The 22039-nt window shown below is 40.5% G+C and overlaps 1 protein-coding gene across 2 annotated transcripts; it reads right to left on the reverse strand.

The window, feature by feature from the left end:
* Positions 1-6873: 6873 nt before the first annotated feature.
* On the reverse strand, positions 6874-21234 carry KLF3 (KLF transcription factor 3). 2 transcript variants are annotated; one of them, XM_086464300.1, is made up of 5 exons: positions 21150-21234; positions 13581-14076; positions 12973-13123; positions 8336-8496; positions 6874-7182 (listed from the first exon to the last, which is right to left on the reverse strand). In XM_086464300.1, exons 1-5 carry the CDS (start codon positions 21201-21203, stop codon positions 7001-7003), a joined length of 1044 nt encoding a protein of 347 aa, XP_086320426.1. In that variant the 5' UTR covers positions 21204-21234; the 3' UTR covers positions 6874-7000. The 2 variants fall into 2 exon arrangements, with proteins under 2 accessions (XP_086320426.1, XP_009944929.1); XM_009946627.2 differs by having other exon boundaries at positions 21147-21234.
* Positions 21235-22039: the final 805 nt, after the last annotated feature.

The raw sequence follows: 22039 nt of genomic DNA on the forward strand, positions 1-22039 counted from the left end.
TGCCTGGCCAAGCTTTAGTGGCTTCTTTATTTCAGCTACAGCCAAAGTTACATCTGTCTATAATTTAAGGCTTGTGTGTTATGCAGTTCTCCAGTACTTAAGGAACTGTTCGGTCGCAGAGGCCAGTGCACATGAAGCTAGTTGGGAGTTTTGTAGCCGTTACCTCTCCAGACCTCCTCTGTGCTTTACAGTGGAGCATGCTACTAGAAAGCCTGTGACCCTCCTTCCTGAAAGACTTCTCCCCCTCCCAAGCGTTACAGTCTAAGGGCATTGTGTGAGCTGGCACAGGCAGGACTCAGGAACAACCACAAAACCACTGATGAAATGCAGAGTACATTTAGTTTCATTACCTCGCAAACTGGGGGATCCCTGAAGCAGCACCTGGGCAGAGGCACACAAGAAGGGATGCAGGCACTGTGGAGCTCGGTCCGTGCTCAAGGGTCTCCTGGCTTTGCCTGTATTTCAGGGATTTGCGCAGGTGTCATTTCCCACTGTGCTTTGATCTTTCCCACAGCAGGGTGGGAATCTCAAGCATGTTCAACAGGGTGCCTCTGCCTCTGTCACAGGCCTGTGTTATCTAAACGCAAAGGTTCTACTTGTCCAACACACGAGGCCAAACAACAATTAGTGTGATGTAGGTGTTTTTTGACACCCCAGCTGCAAGTCACTTGAGCGTGTTTGCAATCCTCCTCACCAATCTTCCGTTATTTTCCCACAGACATGATCAGCATTCACACTTAGCGGTAACGTTTTAATGGGCACGTATTCTGTCCTGTTTACTGCATGAGAAAAGAGGAAGTAAAATTTCTCAGATCAGGCTTTCTGGTCTCTGTGAATGTAATGCATCAGCAAACTGGGGTTTATGTTCTTAATACTGTACAGGGTCTGGGCCGTGGAAGAGTCCATCACCTTTGAGACTGTTCTGGAACCTAAGTTGCAGGTAGGTATGAAACAAATAGTTTCCCAAGCCTGCCATGTATATTGTTTTAGGATATTAACTCTGTAACACATCTTTATACTCTGTCCTTCCTACCTCACCAATCTTTCATGCACATGCCAAGTGTTTCAGGTTTCAGTTATTTATATATTGTACCATACACTATGGCTTCAGAGTTCCTTTGATAAAGCAGATTTTATTTTTATTTTTTTTTTTTAAAGTTAGCATTTGACAGTGTTTTTCATCACTTCTCTGTTGGAACTTCCATTTTCTTCCCTGAAACTCTGTTTCTGCTCAGAGGGTACATAAGGTATTGATTTTATTTTAATTTTTTTTTTTGGCGAAACGTAGCAAACGCTTTTCTTCACTGTTTTTATGAAGCAATGTGCTGTGAAGATTTTTTTTAAAAAAAAAATACATTCATAGAACTGCTTCTTGGGAAGAAATTTGCAATACTTACAGGACATGAGTATCTGGTTGAACTCCTGAAATACTGTTGTACTAGTGACCATATTTATAAAAATTACGTCAGGTGCTGCTCTCACTGAGCTCACAGGCCTGGAAACACACATGAAAGCAATACTGTGTATTGACTTTGTTAGTGTTTGGCCAGGCCAGATTTTTAATTGTAGAGGATATGTTAAGCATCTTTGTATGGCTAAAAATTGCAGTAAAGACACAAAGATCAGTTTTGAATCCTTGAGCAGATTTCTGTGCATGACAGGATCCGACACAGTCACAGACAGAGGGAACAGCTTCATTTCTTAACTACGAGAAGAGAAATAGTTTCACTGAATCACAGAACCACAGAGTGTTAGGGGTTGGAAGGGACCTCGGAAGACCATCTAGTCCAACCCCCCTGCCAGAGCAGGACCACCTAGAGTAGGTCACACAGGAACACGTCCGGGCGGGTTCTGAATGTCTCCAGAGAAGGAGACTCCACAACCTCTCTGGGCAGCCTGTTCCGGTGCTCTGTCACCCTCACAGTGAAAAAGTTTTGCTTTATCACAATCTCGTAAGCTTAAATTTTGCTTTTTCTCAGACTAGTGGTGACGCCCAGTGGCCGATTGAATCATCACTGGTTCATGAAAACGATGGCTCAATGCTGGAACACACACAACGCATTTCGCCTCTTAGGAAAACCGGAATAGATAACCACTAGCAAACGGAGGAGCCTCTTGCAGGTGTGTGGGGCTGGAGAAGGGGGTCAGGACGAGCCCTTCACCATGCACTGGCTCAGCGGCTGTGACTCCAGCCCCATGCCATTGTGCCCTCCCGCTGGGCAGGCTGTGGGGCCCAGGTACTGAGCGGTTTGCTAACAAATGAAACTCACAAACCTACAGTATGATATGAGCACTGACTCGTGCTTTATAATAAGCAATCCTTATTTTCAAGCAGGACACCAAGAAGTACAAGCCCCTCATTTCCCCACATTCTGTTTGCTGTTTGCAGTGTTTTATTTTTATGCCTCATTTCTGCTGTACCTGCTTTCCCTTCTGTATGTCACCGGGCTGATCTGCTGGGTCCCAGGCAGCGGCAGACCAACATCCCGATGCAGTTACCTCAAGCAGGCATGGAAAGTGCTGAGAGATGCATAGTGAATTCAATGGGCTCACTCTTTTTAGGCATTCGAAAACATGTGAAGAAATAAAAAAAATTCTTCATCGGCTCTACACATCATCATCTCTCCGCAAAGCCTGCGGGTGTGCCCGGAGGGGCGCAGGATTCACGTGCATTGGTGTATTGGCAGTCTGCACCTGCCCGGCCTGGAAAAGGGCTGTGGGGAAGAGCGCGGCTAAAGGCGCAGGCCCAGGCAGCCATTTTGCAAGGAGTAAAAGGCGCCAGCTTGCAAGACTGATGCTCCAGACCCACCAATGGATTAATTAGAGTGCCCGAATTAGAAGCGCGTAAACTATTTTTGCGAATTTGCCCGAAGAGCCCAGTTGGGCACAGCTCCTCCACAGCACAGGAGCCAGAAGCGGCGCAGGTGCTCACAGGCAGCGCCGGCAGCGTCTGTGCTCCTGCCCTGCCCGCTCCGGCGTCGGTGTGTGTGGGGCAGGTACGCGTGGGAGGTGGCACCCGTGCTGCAGAAGGGCCTCCAAAATCCCGGGGCTCCTGCATGCTGCCCCAGCCAGCGGGGATCCCTGGGCACACCTCTGACCCTTGCACCTGGGTCATGGCTCCTTGTCCTACAGCGTGTGACGGCATGACTACAAACAATGTTCTGAGGGTTTTATTAACAAGTATAATACATAGGCACTGTATACTAAATATCGTATGAGGACTGTACAGTACAAATTTCTGTTCACAGTTTGACATGACAAAATGTCATTACTGAATTCCCATTGGACTACCAAAGTAGAAACAGTGAAAGTACATTAAACATTCACATCTTTAGTAAGAAAAGATTACCAAAATGTCTCCATATTTGCAAGTTATAGTAATGCACACTAGAAACCTTTAATTACCCATTCAGTCTTATTAGCTTATAAAATATATTACATTTTATTAAAAAATTTCTGCATAGTTTATACAAGTAGTAAAGTAAATATAACATCCCTGCTATATTTGCAGGCAAGAGATGCTAAGCAGAAAGATTATTTTGACCCTCTAATATTTAAAGTACATTAAAAAAAAGTGCTAATACCTGCAAAATACAATGAAAACTGGTGTAGCCCTCTTAAGATATGTAACATGCTTTGTAATTTTTTAATAGAAATGATTTCTATTCATCTACATGTTGCTAACCTTGACAGAGACAAGAACATATTTGGGCAAGATGTGGCATTAGAAGTATCTCTGCAGAATGGTGGTGTATATTTAAATAAAACCACACACGTTAATCCCTGCTTAGCTTTTCATGATTGTCTTAGAAACTAGTAATTTATTATAATCAAATGACTTAAGCACATTTTAGTAAAACAGTGCAATACTGGTAGGGAAAAATGTGGGTTTTTTTAAAATATACACGTTCTGCAGGATTAGTGTTTTCCATCTTTATGTCTAAACTGTCTTCTCTTTAGGGCAAAGATGGAAGGACTGGCTTTAAGAAGTGTTTAGTCGTGTGTATTTAAAAATTACAAGATACCCCTCAAATCAAAGTTTGCTAAAATGAATCAATGAGCCAGTTAAGACCGGCATTTTCAGCTGAAAAGTGAAAGCGTATCTGTTACTTTTTTGACGTCCTACAGAAAGACACCACAGACATAAGTGAAAAATTCTATAAACGTGGCATTTACATAAAATAATCTCAAGTTATTTATATTTAATATTTAAATTTCTGTTGTCCTAAATCACAAGGCACATGGGTAAAGATATTTTAAAGTTCTATCGAATCTCCACTGTATTTGTCCTCATAGCATAAATATTTTCAGGAAAAAGGTACATAGGCTAATGAATGAACATGGTAAATAACCTAGATTAAATTCTCCAGAGTAACTCTTAGTTACAGAGAAGTTCTGCTTTTAGGGTACTTGATTTTACATTTCTAATTAAAAAAAAAAAAAAAAAACAGAAGAAAATATTAAAGAAAACATTTTGTGAAACCCTTGAAAGCCTTAAAGAGAAACACAGCATTGGGAAGAAATGCTTAAACATCTCAAATTTTATGCGTTTGCATTCGTTAAGCTAAAAATGGGACCAATTGCCACTAAGCTGCTTATTTTTATAGGATCTCATCTGCTTTTTTCCCTAGAATATAGTACAGAATTGTTTTCATCCCAGGATACTAAATACCTGTAGCCTTGTGACTGATGCTACAGGGGCACCACACGGTCTCTCGGTCAGCAATGTGTCCGCATTTCTGGAGCTGCCATTGAAACCTAGAGCCTGATGAAGGAGGCCAATTCCGCTACCACTGACAATAAAAATACCCAACAAAAATCCCCATTCTAGACAGCTGCTTGTTAGTATCATCCTCTTTCCTGCAAGTTCCTCAAAGTGAGTAACAACCCAGGCAATCAAAAAAAGCCCAAGTCATCTCCCAGGTTTTCCAGCTCCATAGTTAAGCAGATTAGGGCCAGCTACAAGATAGATCCAGTGCAACTTCCCTCAGTCCTAGCGAGCTGGCGAGGACATACGGTGCTCCAACAGAGCATACTGATCTTCCTCACAAAAGCTTTGCAACACTCCCAGCCCCGCTTTGCAAACCCCCGTTCTCCCCTTTGTGGAGCACGTGTTCTTAAATAAAATCGCTGGTTCTGTATCCCCACATCTAAGAAGTGTTAAACAACTGAACAATACTTTGTACTTCACAGCAGTCGCTGTAGCAGCATTTTTCTCCAAGAAGTACAGATCCTCTCCTTCTCTAATTCTACGGGGATGTGGATGTCAGCAGCATAGCTGGTGAACTCCCATCACCAAGGGAAAGCTCTTTGCACTCAAACTCTCCCACCTGCTGATTTTTTCAGTTTGCTGTTGGACTCCACAGGACATCGAAGGACAGCCTACCTGCTCCATAAGCTCAAATATACCCACCTGCAGATGGACACTCCACCTGCCTCCTCCTGGAGAGTTTTATGAAAACTCCTCCTCCCTTCACCCTTCCATTTTCCAGTCGGTTTTTCCGAGAGAAACAAAAATCTGACTTCAGTACATTTAAATTTCAGGGAATGGTGTTTACCTGATGCAGGGGAAAGAAGAATGCACTGCTGTGCAAGATGCTGCACAAGAGCCTGGAGAAACACATCCCGCTTCCTTGCAGTGCCACAAAATCTGCCAGCTAGTAACGACAGAAACCTGCCTTTCAGCAGGCTTCCAGAGACAGCAACGCTTCTAGGGTCAACTGCAGGTTGCTTGAATTCCGTTTGTTTTATCTACGGAGTTGTGCTTCCTGACCGACATGGGAATTAGGACTTTCTGGTGTGACTTTTTAATGCCATAGACACATCTGCAGGAAAGTTTAGTCTACTTAACACTGAGAGACTATCATAGTCACAAATCAGAGTTATCAAATGGATGATTTGGTATATGTTTTTATCCAAACCAGATACATAACCCGATTTATCATCAGAGCGCTTCATATCTGATGCCATCTTATAAAAATATTGTGGATTAGTAATTTTAAATACCGTAGTGTATTAAAGTGGCACAACCATACAGTTCGGAGAACTTGACAGAATGATTGCTATTTTCTGAGGTACAGCAAAGAGAAAAAATTGATTTAGAGGAAATGTAGGGGAGTGATTGTAGAGGGATAGTCTATATCCCTGAAATGAGGTGTGGTAGGTTTCTACGAGTATCATTTAATGCCATGTCACAGGAGAGTACCGTGTGTGTTCCACTCATACACTTGCACAGAAACCAGACATACAGTGTCACACAAGGTCTTCATTTAACAAATCCACCAGGGCATTATGCAATAAAACCAAGGATATACACTACACTATAATACAGAGGACAGACGACATTGGTTTAGATGCACAGTATTATGCATGGACCAATTCCTGCCAATTTTTCTTCTTGACTGGGGTAAATGATATTACGACTCAATCTTTCTGTAAAGTAATTATATTGCTTAGATTTATTTCTACAGTGTTATTCACTGTTTGGGCTGAGGGGATTTCTATATCAGGCGTCTTTCAAAAACTGTTGTATTAACCACACTGCAGAAATCAACACAGTCGGGAGAGTCCATTCATTGCATTGTTGAGCATAAAATGAGAGCGTATCCCTTACAGGGCACATAAGTCTCTGGCAAGGACTAGCATTTTGGATATTCAGTAACACTTACTACTTTATCAGTATATGCTGGGTTGATTATATGAGGAAACCAACAAAAGCGTTAGTTTACAAATTCCCTTATTCACAATGGAATACATTAAACATACTGTCTGCAGAAAGGGTTTGCTTAGCACCCCCAGGAGGAAAAAAAATAAGTGTTCACATTCTTTAGGTCTGACCCGTGGCAAGGACATAGAAGGGTTAGATAACATCTGTTACTGACCATACGTAAGCTTTTAATGGTATAAACTCAGAGACTCAGACCAGCTGAATCCAAATTAAAATGCATGTGTAAAAAAAAAAAAAAAAGGAAGCGTGACAGGAGTCAGGGACAGAAGACATTCAGACTAGCATGTGGCGTTTCCTGTGAAGAGCAAGATGGTCCGAACGCGAAAAGCTACGGTCACAGTCTGGACACTGAAAGGGTTTGATTCCTGTATGCTTGCGGAAATGCCGCGTGAGTTCATCAGAACGAGCAAACTTCCACGTGCATCCCTCCCAGGTGCATTTGTACGGTTTTTCACCTGCAAAAAGAAACAGAGAAGTGAGGATTTAAGACACAAACACATCAGTTACATATCTGACAGATTCATCCTCTTGCCTTCTCAAATGTCAGCAAGTACTTCATTGCTTACTCAAAAAGCCTCCAAACAGCACCGTGCTGCAGAGTACTCAGCGCTAGAAACTGTGCAGTCAAAGTTAACAGATCAAAAAATTGTTTCCTGCCACAACTTATTTTTTTATTGTCTCTGTTCCTCCCTCTGCCATATTAGCACTTGTTTTGTCTCATCAAGCCCAGAAGTGTGAAGGCTTAAACATTCGTTCAAGTATTTTCAAAACCAAGACCTCGTATTCTAGATTAGCTGGGGGAAAGGACTGGTGCTACCACTCAGCACAGCAGGCAGAAATCTTGTTGTGACCTCTTGAAGTCACTGTAGTATCAATAACTGGCACCACTGTCACAAGTAGCTCAATTTAAAGTCTCCCTCAATCATTACTTTCTAATATGTGATCCTCCTTCTCCTTACCCCCCAGGTAAAGGGCTGGCTCGATGTAAGACAGACATGAACTGGGCTCCACTTTACCTAAAAACGTCCCATATCTGTGTAAAAACTCTGGATGTGCATACACTCATTCAGCACGCCAAGACGAACATTTGTGGGGAGAACAGAGATGAGGATATGTTTTCCGGAACACTCACTCAGAAACAGCACTATCGGACCAGTGATTAGCATGGCCACATGAAGCAGATGTGTTTGTATCTGGCACACACTCCAGACTTCTGCAAATGGGTTACTCCCATGGAAGTCTCAGTCAGATTTAACAGTGATGTAAGAGGTGAGGTAGTGCAATTCAAACTGATTTGGTGTTTACAGGGTGTGCAGAATGAGTAATCTGCAAGCAACTGGACAGAAAACAAGCAAAGAGACAGTGAATGTAAAGCCTACCAGCACACATCGTGATCCTGCTTTGGCTTACAGTCTCGTGTTGCGGATTTTTCCTGCTACATCCTCTGTCTTTTGCTCAGCCTATAGTTCTATTCAGAACAATGCCAGACCGAACTGTTGCCATTTTGTTATTTACACCTGCGGTCACCTGGCCATCAGCACAAACTACAAACTCAGTCTACTATTTTACCACAGACTTGATGGAAGAAAAGCACAGCAATGCTCAAACCTGTATGGGTTCTTCTGTGAGCTTTCAGATGGGAGCTTTTAGTGTAGACTTTGTTGCAGCCTTCATAATCACATCGATGTATTCTGCGTTTTCTTTGCGTGTCTGGAGATTCCACAGGTAAAGGTCTCTTTCCTGGCTGAACTATAACTGAAGGGTGATTCCTGCAAAGTCAAACTGAATGTTAAAAATGAAAAATATTTAGCACAGCAAACCTCAGCTAATATGATCCATGACAGAGCCCTTTATTCACTACTGCTCTGTCTCTTGGCAGAAAGAACAACATTACATGCATGTCGAAAAATTCAAGAGGGTTTAGCAAATTTCATGCATTCTAGCAGTAATATTTTTAAATGTTTACTCACTTTGTGGCATGATGTAGCCATTTTTACTACTCCCTAGCTTTTTTTAAACTTACAAAGGAAAAACCCCCTTCAAATTCCTGTTTTTCAGTCAAACTCGGATTTCTCAAACTCTTGAGTTCATAGTGAACTTTTCTTCTATTTATTCACAATTTTTCCTTCAAATGTAACTAATTTGCTTGTAATTGGAAACAGCTATTCCATATATTAAAGACATTGTATCTTTAGGGTTTCAAAGCAGAACTCAATCTTTATTGTTCCAGCCACTCCTTTAGAGAATAATTAAGAATTTCCTGTTTGGTGCTGGCAGGAGGGTGCGGCCTCCCTGTACCACTGACGTCAATTCCTAAAAGCAGAGTTTAGCCTGTGTGGCACACCCACAGGATGTCTGAAGTTGTCCCTCCACCTTCATAAACATCATTTTTTGCTTTTGAAGACCACAGGTACAGTGCAGGTAAGACATGTACTAACTACACATGGACTACCGTAACAAACGAAGCCATAAACATTCACGCCTGTGAAAGCACATTCAGCTTCTTGAAAGGTGTCGTTGTCTGTGGATATTTAGGTCTGAACAACACCTCTACTGTGGAACTGAGGACAGCCTTGATTCCTTTTTCCATGTCAATGTTAGAAAAGGAAAGATAAGAATGTTTGTCAAAAAGCTAAGTGGCATTACATATCTTGCAACCTCACAAGGCTGCACTTAGCAGATCTCTATCAGTGTTTTTAACATATTTTTTAGGTTTTACCTGAAACTTAGTATATTATGATACTAGCATTCCTTGTTGCAAAACCAGCTCTTCCATGTGACAGAAACAAACTCACTAGAACCCTCATCTTTTCCATTACCTTATTTCACATTTCTTTACTGATTGAATGATGTTTTATAACATTAGGTTATATTAGTTACTTAAACCAAGTTCCTTTAGTGCCTAATTTTCAGGAACACTGAATACCTACTTCTCTGAGCAAAATAAAGCACATGTGCTGAAGACAGAAAATCTTGTCTGTGATTTACAAGAAAAAAAAATTTTATTACTCTCTACAGCAGCAGGACAGGAATTACCAATGTGGGAAAAGTTTAATTCTGTTATTAATTCTTTTATTAAGAGTTATAAGCTTAAAATTGTGAGCCAAATTATCTTTCTGGGTGTTTCTGTGACTGCTGAGTGATGTACTCTTCAAGTACACGCATTAAATCTAGCCAAAAATATTGTAATGGCAGGAAACCCCAGATGGTGAAGTCAGATGCAGACATACATACTCTCAAATAAGAAAAGCAGGCTTTTAGCTTCCAAAGAAATGCTTCTCTAAAGCAACGCTCAGTTCTAACACTGCTGCATACTGGTTTTTTTGGAGAAGCTCTGGTGTAGGACAGCAAGCAAACCTGGTTTGAATCCCTATGCGTGGAGGCTAGTCCTGGACATGGTTAACATCTGGCAAAAGGGAGAAAAAGGACATCAGCTGTACACCATTTGTGATGGTTTTCAATCTAAGAGTATGTAAAAAAGCGCTGAGAATTTGTCTCTCTCATTTTCCCTTTAGAGGAAAGGAGGCTGGCAAGACTACAGAATGTTATCAATAATCAGATAGGGTGTGGCAGTTTTAAAAAATGGTTAAGGCGGTGTCAAAAATCAGAAGTAAGTATTATGTAAGTGCCAATAATAAAAGCACAACCCTAATTGTTTCATTCCTTCTTACACAACCAGACACAAATTCATGTAAGTCTAACCCTTTAAGTGTCATTCTTTAATAGATAAGAGCATTTTCCAAAAATCATGTTACAATTTCAACAGCTTTTTCTCATTCTTTACCAACAGACTACACTATGCTGACAGCATGAGTTAAGACTTTTGACACTTGCACTCGCAAGTAAATAAAACGTTAATGAGGCTTCTCATATTTGTTCAGAAATTATTACCTCAAGTTTGATTTTAGAAATAACAGTATAGTTATGTCAATTATCAGACATACTAGAAAGTCCAGCATCCCTACAGAAATGCCTCCAACATTATATATATATAATGTGTATGCCAAAAACTAACGGTAAAGCAAAATCGGTCACTTAAAAGTGAGACTGAAGGTTTCCTATGCCCCTTTAATGTAGCTTACGTGTCTGAATAGAGGAGTTCGGGCAGTTCGAACCTATGAAAAATGACAAAAAAACATTGCCTAACTGTAGCTCATAATGCAGAGAGAGGCTGATGAAGCTGTGACACAACAGGAAATTTTATAAAGGCCTAGGTCTTTCATCTTGTAATTTGTGTGATTTGTCTATGTATTTTTTAAATGATAAAAATATAAAAACTACCATTTACAGACTCCTTGTTGCAGATACGGGAGAATGTAACTTGAAAGGGCTGGCTTTAGGCATGAGCAAGAACTGCAGCTCTACCAGACAGCTAGGAAGGCCTGTAAGCCATCACACCACGAGGTCAGGGCCTCCATAAACATAACGCTGTGCATGGGCAAGCAGAGGAGATGCTTTGGAAACATGGACTATTCAAATGGTTTTTTGTAACAACACTACCTACACATTACATCACATTTTATATTCTTTGCTCAGCGGATGGGTTTCCTGTGGAAACCGGACTCATTGGGAAATAATTAATGCAAATCACTAATGCAGGTGACAAATCTGCAGAAGTTTCAGCCCTGGAGGAAGGGTGGGGTATCAGCCAAGAACAGCACTTACTGGTTTGCTCTTGTTACAGAGGCCTAACAAAGAACAAAAGTAAACTGAACCGTTTGGTAGTCCTGACCTAGCAGAAGTTAGTTCCAAATACACACACAGACCTCACTCCCTTGTGTGGCAGGTCCATTATGGAGGATAAGTAACCACCTGGTAAACACAGATGTTTACTATTTTATTATATGTTTATTATAATAGAACATATAAGGTTATTTTTAAATAAACAGCATATAGTTTAAAAAGCTAGCTGACAACTAGTTAATTGCAAAAAGCCTTCAGTCTAGAAGCTGCATCGAAGCTTAGAGAGCATCTAAGTTAGAGACTTGAAAATGAGGAGGGGTGCCCCACAAGAAGGCTGTGCCTAATACAGCTAGCCCTGGAGCTGTGGAGTGCCTTCTAACCTGGGAACAGTCATAAGCAGGGAAGAGGCTGCCTTCTGAAGGGAATGCAGGAGACTACCAGTCTCATGCTTTTGCTCTCTTTCTGAATCACCCTGCACTCACACACTGGTTTTGGTACTCTGGCTTGGAGCTCTTTTTCCCCACTCCAGAAGGTGAGGACTCGTACAACCACTCCTGAGTGTGATGGTGAGCATGAAGAAAGGGCAGAAACGGATTCTGAGGTCATGTACCATGAGCCCATCTCAGTTCCCATACTCCACCTCCTGCTAGAGCCACGCCGGCAGCCTGCATGACTGCCCAGAGCACTGAAGGACAAACCTGGCTCTGGGGCCATTCCATTTTCTGGTAGGTTGTCAGAATTTTCCCTATGAAAATAGGAAATGGAAGGGTGCCCATAGCTCCTCAGGTACTTCCTGAGAAATTTTTAGTATCTCCAATTAAAAAGTTTCTGCCCCAGACCTCACTTCTTTCTAGCCCTTGCTCTGCCCTCTGCAAACAGGACTGTTTTAAAACAAATTAGATCTGTGATCCAGTTCATGCACTGGCCCCAGTAACAGTTGTACCAGCACAATGAGCTAGTAGTGGGGTGGAAACAAGTGGCTGGGAGGAGAGTGAGCTTCAGGAATTACTTGAGCTGCCAAAAAAAACCACCCAAGGAACAGTGGCCTCAGGTAAACATGGAATTTCACTAGATATATGCAGAACTCGTAGGCCTGAGGGGGTTCTTTCCACCGAGTAGCCAAAATTTTTTAAAAGACAGGACCTCCAAGAAAAGAGAGTCACAAGAATCTTTTTAAAGGAAGGTATTTTAGGTAACAGAAATACAGACATGAGTATGAAATGTCTTTACAGTATCTTTCCAGTTTGCTGCTAGTTTTTATATAAACAGGTATCGCTGGCTTATTGGGATTGGGACTAGCATTACTTTAGAAATTCATTATATATATGGCAGATCTGTGTGGTTGTGATGTATAAATATGTATGGCCTCCTATATTGCTAAAGAGGGAAAAAAAAAGTTGAAATCACATTTCACAATAGCAGGGGGGAAGGATGTTTTCTTGTATTTTATCACATCTTCTAAAGCACATCAACACTCCCTCCCACTCCTCAAAATCGGTAACTGCTGCAATGAACTGCTTTACATACTGCTGCTGATCTTGGGTCTACTGTTAGCTACTTACTCTTGCACCATTACTTGCTGAGGAGACAATGAGGTCATCATTGGAGGTGACATTTGTTCAGGATAGAAGTCAGTCTTTAATGGTTCACTTCCTGGCTCTACTTTGATTGATTTCTTCAGTGTAGACTTCTCATACGATTCAATGACAGGCACTGTATGGGCGAGGGTAGGAGAGGGAAGGCAACACATCAAAAATATGTAGAGTTATGGAAATAAAAAAATATACATAGAAAACTGTAGTTAAAATGAAATAAATCCTCCAGCTCTGCATTTAGTGCAATGATTTATGCTAAAATACAGAATCTTCCAGTTTTAGTCTATCTGCTGGCGAACTATGATTCAAAAAACTTCTATTCATTTTCATAAGTCCAACATTTTTATCTGTCCAAATCTCAGTAGATAAACAGCTTTATGCAGGTAGAAATCAGAACTGAATATGACCTTGGTAAGTTTGGCAAAATATTTACACAGTGAATTCTATGCCTGCATGTTTTAGAAGAACAGGAATTCCATTTCCTAAAATGTGAAAAACTCACCAAAAAGTGCTTGGATATACAGTTATTCTCCTAGGATGAAATGGCATAAAAAAGAAACTCTGACAACACCTACCTTGCATGCTACTTGGAGTTTCCATCTCATCTGCAAGAACTGTGGACACCATGATGGGCTGCTGAAGATGGGGAGCATACATAAAAGGAACTGGCTGGACCACAACAGGCTGTATAACTGGGAGTATTCCAGGGCTTCTCAGTCCGTGCCGTGAAAGAGCAGCGGCCATTACAGGTGGGATTGTTATTGGCATGGAAATAGGCTGTACTCCTGGGGGTGACGGTGTGAATTTACTGAGAGGTGAGCTGGGTGAGGACAGAGTCAATCCAGGTGAAGTTCTCCTGTGCACAGTCTGAAATTTTAGGGGGGAAGGAGAACTTCCAGTTGAAGGTGGTGAGCTCCGTTTATTCACTGTAAGGTCTACGGGCTCCATCTGGATTCCATTTGATAGTCCTTCGGGGTTTGAGTAGAATTTATTGTGCAACATACTCGGTGTAGAGTAAATGACGCTGTATTTGTTTGGCTTCATTTGGTCCATGTAATTGGACGGGTATGACTGTCAGAAGGAGTGGAAAAAAAAGAAAGAAAATCAGATAATAAATCAACACACACACAATTACTGCTGAAAAAGAAAGGCAGCTAATAAAACTGAGGCAAAATGAAAACATTTCAAGAAAGCACTTTAATATACTTTTTAAATAAAACTGAATTAAATAAAGCCTAAGATTTCACAAAAGGAAGTTATTCAAGTACTGATTCACTAACTGTTTCAGAAGCAATGTGAAACAGATGATGAAAACAAATCCTCAAGGCTTATCCAACTCTTTTTCTCCCTTCAAAACTGCTTTTCTTATACTAAGCTGCACATTACTTAACTGACCTGGGAGATACATGGTGCTATGCCCGGCATACAACTATATACTGAGAATCATGAAGTCAAGCAAGAGGGGAGTTAAATTGGACTTGAAATTGCAAGTAATGGGTCCCAATCAACTGCTTAAGTAATTGGAAAACAATCATCACTAAAGCAAGAAATTATATATCTGAACCCTACAAGCAATAAAAAAATACACAGCTGAACTATACAACCAATGGGCGAGAAACTCAAGAGTGCAAAAGGTAAATTCTAACCCTTTTTTTTTTTCCTTGAGAAATAAAGCAGCTAACTAGCTAGTCTGATTTTGGAGAACTAGTATAAGGATAAACATTTGGCATGTTAGAAGAATACTCCTGTTAGCAGCTAGCAGTTCTCATTACAAGATCATGTAACCCCCAAAGTTAATCTTGACCTATGTGATGATCTCCACATTTTAGTGGAAATATTTTTTGTAAACCAAGAAGTATTAACATTCATTGCAGAGTAAAGTCTCAGTAAACAACTATCCGGATCAATTTTGCATTCACAAAGTGTTGAAAACTGAGGTTGTTTACTATCAGGTAACTTACAATGGAAACCAATGAGCTGTTCTAACATAGCAGACAGAGGCAGAAAATGCAATGTTTTAGCCCTTAGATGTTGTACATTTTTTGAAATAAAATGCTATCTTTGGATTCTAGGTAAGTAAAGCTTCACAGTAAGGCTAAGCAGTTTAAATTAATACTAAAAATTCACTGAATTCTTTGGCACCAAAAGGACTTTGATGAGTGGGATTTAAAAAAACGTTCAAAATGGTAGAAACTGAAACAGATTAGAAGATCAAACTATTGTACTTTTATATAGTAATTTCCATGACATCGCAACTGGCTTTTTCCTGGGGTGAAAACTTCTAGCAAAACATCTTCCAGTAGGCCTTACAGTACCTGAAGGGGGCCTACAGGAAGGCTGGAGAGGGACTTTTTACAAGGGCCTGCAGTGATAGGACAAGGGGTAATGGTTGGAAGATGGGAGAGGGCAGGTTTAGCCTAGATACGAGGAAGAAGTTCTTCACCCTGAGGGTGGTGAGACACTGGAACGGGTTGCCTAAGGAAGTTGTGGCTGCCCCCTCCCTGGCAGTGTTCAAGGCCAGGTTGGATGGAGCCTTGAGCAACCTGGTCCAGTGGCAGGTGTCCCTGCCATGGCGGGGGGGGGGGGGGGTGTGGAACTAGATGGTCTTTAAGGTCCCTTCCAACCCAAACCCTTCTCTGATTCTATGATCTTCCTGGTTTCTTACCTCTTACTGTCTTCCCTGTGAGGGTCAGTTAGCTGATTTTAAATGTCAACATTAACTAAAAGTATTTTTGCAAAATGACACAAATGTATTTTCTCCTTTTCAGTTACTGTTTGAAACAATGAGTTTAGAAAACATTACATTTTCCTGCTGCATTCATAGCACTGTGATAAAACAACAAAGCTGAGTCATCTATTCCATAGAATACTCGAATAAAGCAGCATACACAATGCTGATTAATCTTCAAACAGCAAGTATTACATTAAAACCCCTGAAACTTTATTTATTCTCTTTATGACTATTCTTACAAACTCTATCTATAAAACCATTCATCTTTGATGGTAATTGGTTCCTCAGAATTCTACTAAAATGCCATTATTGCAAGAAGTGCTGGCTGAAACAAGTTCTACAGATTTGCTACTGCTGCTGAGCCAAGCAACAAAATTACTAGCATTCTAAGCGATGAAAGCCACTGAATATTGATAGTTTACTTTTTAACAGTATTTAATATCTACCAAATCTGATCAAGTTATGGGCATAGGCAAAAATTCAAAATTTAAACACGTAAGAGACATTAAGTACTTCTGTTAAAATTGTTGTTATTGGTTTGCAGTATAAAGCCTACTCAGCTTCAACAAACTGTAAATGTTCCACCACTAAATGTCAGTGCATTTACAGTGTGCAGGCTTGTCAGGGATAATCACAAGATTACTACCTACGAATATTTCTTCCCTTGCAAGAATATTGGAAAGGAAAAGGACTACACAATTTAAATCTTACGGAATGTTTTTGGTCAACAAGTCTATTAAAGAATGAAGCATCTCCAAGCTGTAACCTTTCTATATAAACAGTTATCCTCTTTCAACTCATCAAGTAACACCAGGTGTGTGTTGAAAAAAATACCAAGCTATTAAAATGTTGTCCAGAGAACTGTAAACTACAAAAGTTTATTTAGATATATATAAAAAAATATACTTAGACAAGCAAAAAATACTTTCCAAGAATTAGGAAGAAAATAATGATGTTTTTACAAAGTGACTATTTTAGGGACTTGGTGTTTTATCCCATATGCCTTGAATTATTTTGCATAGAAGGTTTTAATTGTTGTAATTAAGCTGGCACAGATTAAACATTAGCTATTTTTTCTGGTGGTTTGGGGATGCTGAATCATTTTTCCAAACTTTTCTTCCTTCTGCAAATTTAGTTGCTATGTTTCTATCTGATCTGCAGATAAAGTTGTGATAGAAAAATGTGACAGAAAAACAAATTATCTGGGAAGAAAAAGGGTGAGAAAGTTGAGATGGCCGCTAGAACAATGAAAAGAATATCTGCTGTCAATCGGACACTCTGGCAGAAAACAGTTTTGCTTCACTATCAATGAAGTGTGGTTGAAACACTGTTCAGCTGGAGTAAGCCACGCTCAGGTCTATCTCCTGGCTCTGAAGTTAAGCTTCCTGTGTCTTTTAGCACAGCAAAGTGCCAGTTTCTAGCTCCCTGGCACACAGCAATTGCCATTACAGCCTCTCTCTGTAAATAGGGACCATTGACAATAGCAAACAAAAAAAAAGCCCAAGTACCTCTGTTTGGTTTTCTAAATGCCACCAATTGCAGGAGGCAGGAGTGTACTTCATAGCCTGCAAGAGCAGTCTTTTCTCACCTGTCCTAGAACTTACGTGAAGTACTCTGGTGGGACGATGGAAAATTAGTTATCACTGTTCTGTTTGCCTAAAATATTTAAGCTGGTAGGTTTTCCTTGTATTTCTACTGTGGGAATTAACAGTGTATGGAGGAGCTTGGTCTGACTTTGATTGAAAAAATCCCACCAAATTCCCAAGTTCCTGTAAATTCTGCTTTCCTAAACATCCCTGTGCAGAACGGTGTGTTGCTATAGTAGATCACTATAAAATGCAGGATTGTATTTCAACATACATTCCTTTCCAGTCTTCTTCTAGCTCTTTTTTATGTTTGGTATCATTGCTTTCCCTCTTTGCACCTTACTGTTTGTCCACAGTAAAACCCAGAGCACTAAAGCCACAAAGAAACTGGAAAATAAATCAAAGGAACTTCTAATATTTTTGAGTCATATCCATGTGGCTCATACAGTTACTCAATTAATTAAATAAATAAAAAGATTCACCATGCTTTTCCTCTTGCCAATCTATCAAGAATAAAAAATGGCCAAATACATCACAAGCCCACCTATCACTATCCAGAAAGCTGCTGCTTCCACAAGGGGACATTATCAAGCACTAATCTGATATAATTTCATAAGTGCTGTTATATTGCCACAGTGAAGCTTCTTTGTTGTACAGGCGAACAGATTATGAAGCAATTCACCAACTCTTTCACGAACTATATAACCCTATGAATTTAACTTTAAAATTTAGCCAGCCTCTTGGAAAAACAGAAACAGATGAAGAACCTGCTTACCTACTTACAGTATTTGTCAAATCAGTATCACGTAAAGGGATGAACACGATTTAATCCAAATAGTAGCTAACACCTGAAAAAGCATTCTCACCACATGAAATTTGTAGTACAGTACACTACTGAAGACCTCAACCCCTCATGTAGCACACAGCTATCTTTAAAAACAGGTGAAACAAGTAGTTTTTGGACTGATGGAAGGGCAGAAAAAACCTGTTTATTTCAATTCAAAGAAAGATGGTAACACACAAAAAAGCAACTTACTTCACTAAATGCTAACCGGTATTTGTCTGAATGTTTAAAAAGTCCTTGCAGCAAATATTTAGGTAGGCTTCAGATGACTTTGCCACTAGTTCGTTAAGAACCATCAAAAAATGTGGTTGATAATTGAATTCAACAAATAGCATGAGCTGTTGGCAAAGTGATGAAATACTGTGGGTGCAAGCTTCAGTCATCTGAGAAGTATAGTTAATCCTTTCAGCCACACACCCTGAAATACAGTGGTGTCAAAACCACAACTTGTTTCATTCTCCCACCCCAACTAAGAGGATTTTTTAAAGACAGACTTTATACCTATGGGCAGTGTATGTTCAGGTAAAATAATGAATAATTCCCAAGGAGATTAATTTAGTTTGGCCTCTAATGATACTATCAGAATGAAAGATACAATACAAATAAATTCCGGTTTTAGATTATGTTATGTCAGCCTGCAGTGAACTGAATGCTATGCTTAGTACTTCTAAAACATCACACTAACAGTTTCGCTTTCCTTCCACCTCCTCAAAAGAATGTCAAGAAAACTAACACACTCAGGGGCTTCTATCCCTTCCTATATTCTCTCCACACCACGATTCCTCCCTTTAGAGGTATCTCCAAAGTAGTTTCTGCTGGGGAGTGTGGCAGCAGGGCTCCAAGGAAGCCACAAACCCAAGAAGGGCTGGGACAGTCAGGATCTCAAGGGCTTGGGGCTAAACAGCCTGCGTGTGTACAGAAGCTGAAACACACACATTCAGTCTGAGGGAAATCAGAGTAACCTCCATGAGCGGAACCTCGCTCAAAAAATGTCCTTTCCTCTGGATTTTCTGCTTTTTCTTTCCTGCCACTTACTTTCCCCCCCCCCCCCCCCATTATGCAGTAACGAAAAGGAAAGCATATGGAACATGGTAAAATGCTCTGAATAGTCTCTAATGGCTAGTTATAAGAACACCCAAGATGACTCCAGATGTCATGGAAGGTACCACACCTCTACAAGGAGCACATGGTATAGAACGAGCAACATTTGGACCTACAGCCTTGAAAAATACTTGGCTCAGAAATGCTCCCTTGCTCTTCCCACTGCAGTTTTCCCCTCATCTGCTGGTCTGGGGAAGACTGCTCACTCCTCTCCCGGTCAGCCTGTTGAGGGACCAACCCTGACCATCTTGCAGAGCACCAGCTGTCTGGGGCAGGATCTTGTGTCTCTCATGTGCATCATCCCAAGCCACTGCACAACCCTCTTTCGGAGATGAAGGCAAATGTGTACAAAAGACAACCCACAATGTCTCTATACCAATTTTGTTATTCGTGTAATGACACTTTTATTGTAAAAGTGGCCCATTTTCCACCTTTGATGGGCACCATTAGATATCCCTAGATAATTGTACAGAATCACCACTAATCTTAGTAAGGTCATGCAATAATTGTGATTGAAGTGACAGACAGACTGGCCAATAATAAGATTCTTTCTTGACACAAACATTGGAAGTAGCCATCCTTACACTCTCAGTGATAGATCACTTATTTTTCTATCATTGCTCTCAAGTAAACAAATCCCATGAAAGTAAAGCTGTAATTTTAAAGTGCATAAAACTTAACTCTCAAAAAGTGTTATTAATAGCACTGAAAAAATCAGACTGCTTACAAACACATTTAAATTGATGACAACTATTCTACATTTTAAATAAAAGAGGAAACAAACTTTTCCCTGAAAGATGCCATTCAGAGCACGAGTTTAATGCACTCTAACTTATGCACATTGACTTCACCCTTTTAACCGATCAGCCTTTCTAGGGGTGTGGTTTCACATTGCACTTAATCTGACCTTATTGCAGGCTACTGCTGAAAGGGGAGGTCCCGTTCCCTTGTCCTCCCCTTTCCACTTGCTCTAGCATTGAGCAGCTGCACAGAATGAGTCAGATCAGCTTCCTGATCTGACCAAAAAATAAGGGTATTTTTGGTGGGGTAGCAATTCTGACCATTCAATGAGCTGATCCAAAGGATCCAAATCGTTCTGTGGCCTCACAATTGTTTCATGTCATATAAAGGAGACACAAAGCTGGAAAGGAGGGAGAAAAGCCTGAACCTTTCCTTTCAGCAGCAGCCTGCAAGTTGACTAGGTGAAGTATACACAAAACTGCTTCCTAAGGTTGTATTTCCCTGGCAGCCTAAATCATCACAATTCCCACTGTCCCCCTCCCAGCTACACGTTCCTGCTGCTCTTGCATATTGGACTCTTCTCTGAGATGATCCCATGCACCAAAGTTGATGGAAGATTAATCCAACTGAAAAGTCTCCCCTTCCCCTTTATTTCCCATTCCTCCTCCACTGCCCTGATTCTCATCTGTTCTCGTGGCAAGGTAATGTACCCAGCTCACCAGCAAAATGCTGTTAGAGAGCAAGTTAGCCCCAGGCACAGGTTGTCAGGACCAAGAGAGAAAGAGAAACATTTAGTTCAAAGGTGTAATATTGAAACCAGAGGCCCTTGCCACTTCATGTGAAGTCTGGCAACTTCATTTCAACCCACCCCATCAGCAGCATAAGCTACAGAGACCGTATTTGCACTGCAGTGGCTGAGTCTCCTCTGGTCTGGGTATGGGAGCACCACCAGAGGTAATGGGGTAGGTCATTTAGGGACACAGAAAACATTTTCCTAGAATGTGAATTTGATTGCCCTAAGAGGGAAATACAGTTTCACAGCCTTTCCTAAGGTAGTCCAAAGCTTAGAGAAACCTTGGTATGAATTTAAAGCTGGAAAAACTACAGTCATCACAAGAACAGATGCTAAAAGTCTTACCACTGAAACAGGCTCCATGGCTTCTTGCTTGATAGGGACTGGGTCAAACATTAGCATCTTTTTTTATTCACCTGTTCTGATGCCTCTGATGTCCTGGCCTGCAGGGGCAAGACAAGGCATTAGAAAGCTGCAAGAAATCCCCTAATCGACTTTCTGAATTGTAAAGAACTTACTACTTCATCAGATTAATGTGAATATTTATCCATTTCTAACATATCTTCTTAAACATTTGACTCTGCATCATTTAAATATTTCTCTTATTGTAAATTTATTCTTTCCCAATTGCTATTGAAACAAAGGGACATCTGTTCACTTTAATGAAAGTTAATTTGAATTTTTATTGTGCATGTCAGCATACTGAGATCACAGAACTGTCACTTCCATTAGCTGTCAGGGTGTAAACACATCACAGTTTAGACTAAGCATTCCTCATCAGTATTACAACTTCAGAACAATCTTGTTTATACAAGTGAACTGATTCTGGAGATAAGATATCTTTTGTATCAGACCTGATTAGAAAAGTTGAAACTTTCATGTAAATAACATTGAAAACAATGCAAAAGAAGGGTTTAAATCCAGGACTAATTTGGAGAAGTACATTCAACATGCTGCAATGACTTAACATAAAAATACATCAGTTATTTCCCTGAGATAACAGATTTACTGACAATTCAACATCAATTTGTGCTACCTGTGCAAAAGAAAAGCACTTCAAAAAATCTGGTTGTATTCTGTGCAGCTTCTGGTTTTTCTACAGAGTGTTCAACCTCACTTGTACAATTCTAGCTTATCTCAAACTGCCTGAAATAAAAGCACTTAGCATAAAGCATGTCATAATTTAACTATCATTCTACATAGTTGCCTTGGTCAACTTGGAAAGATGCTGTGAAGGA

The sequence above is a fragment of the Leptosomus discolor genome, chromosome 4 (assembly GCF_034619465.1).
Source record: "Leptosomus discolor isolate bLepDis1 chromosome 4, bLepDis1.hap2, whole genome shotgun sequence".
Lineage (NCBI taxonomy): Eukaryota > Metazoa > Chordata > Aves > Leptosomiformes > Leptosomidae > Leptosomus > Leptosomus discolor.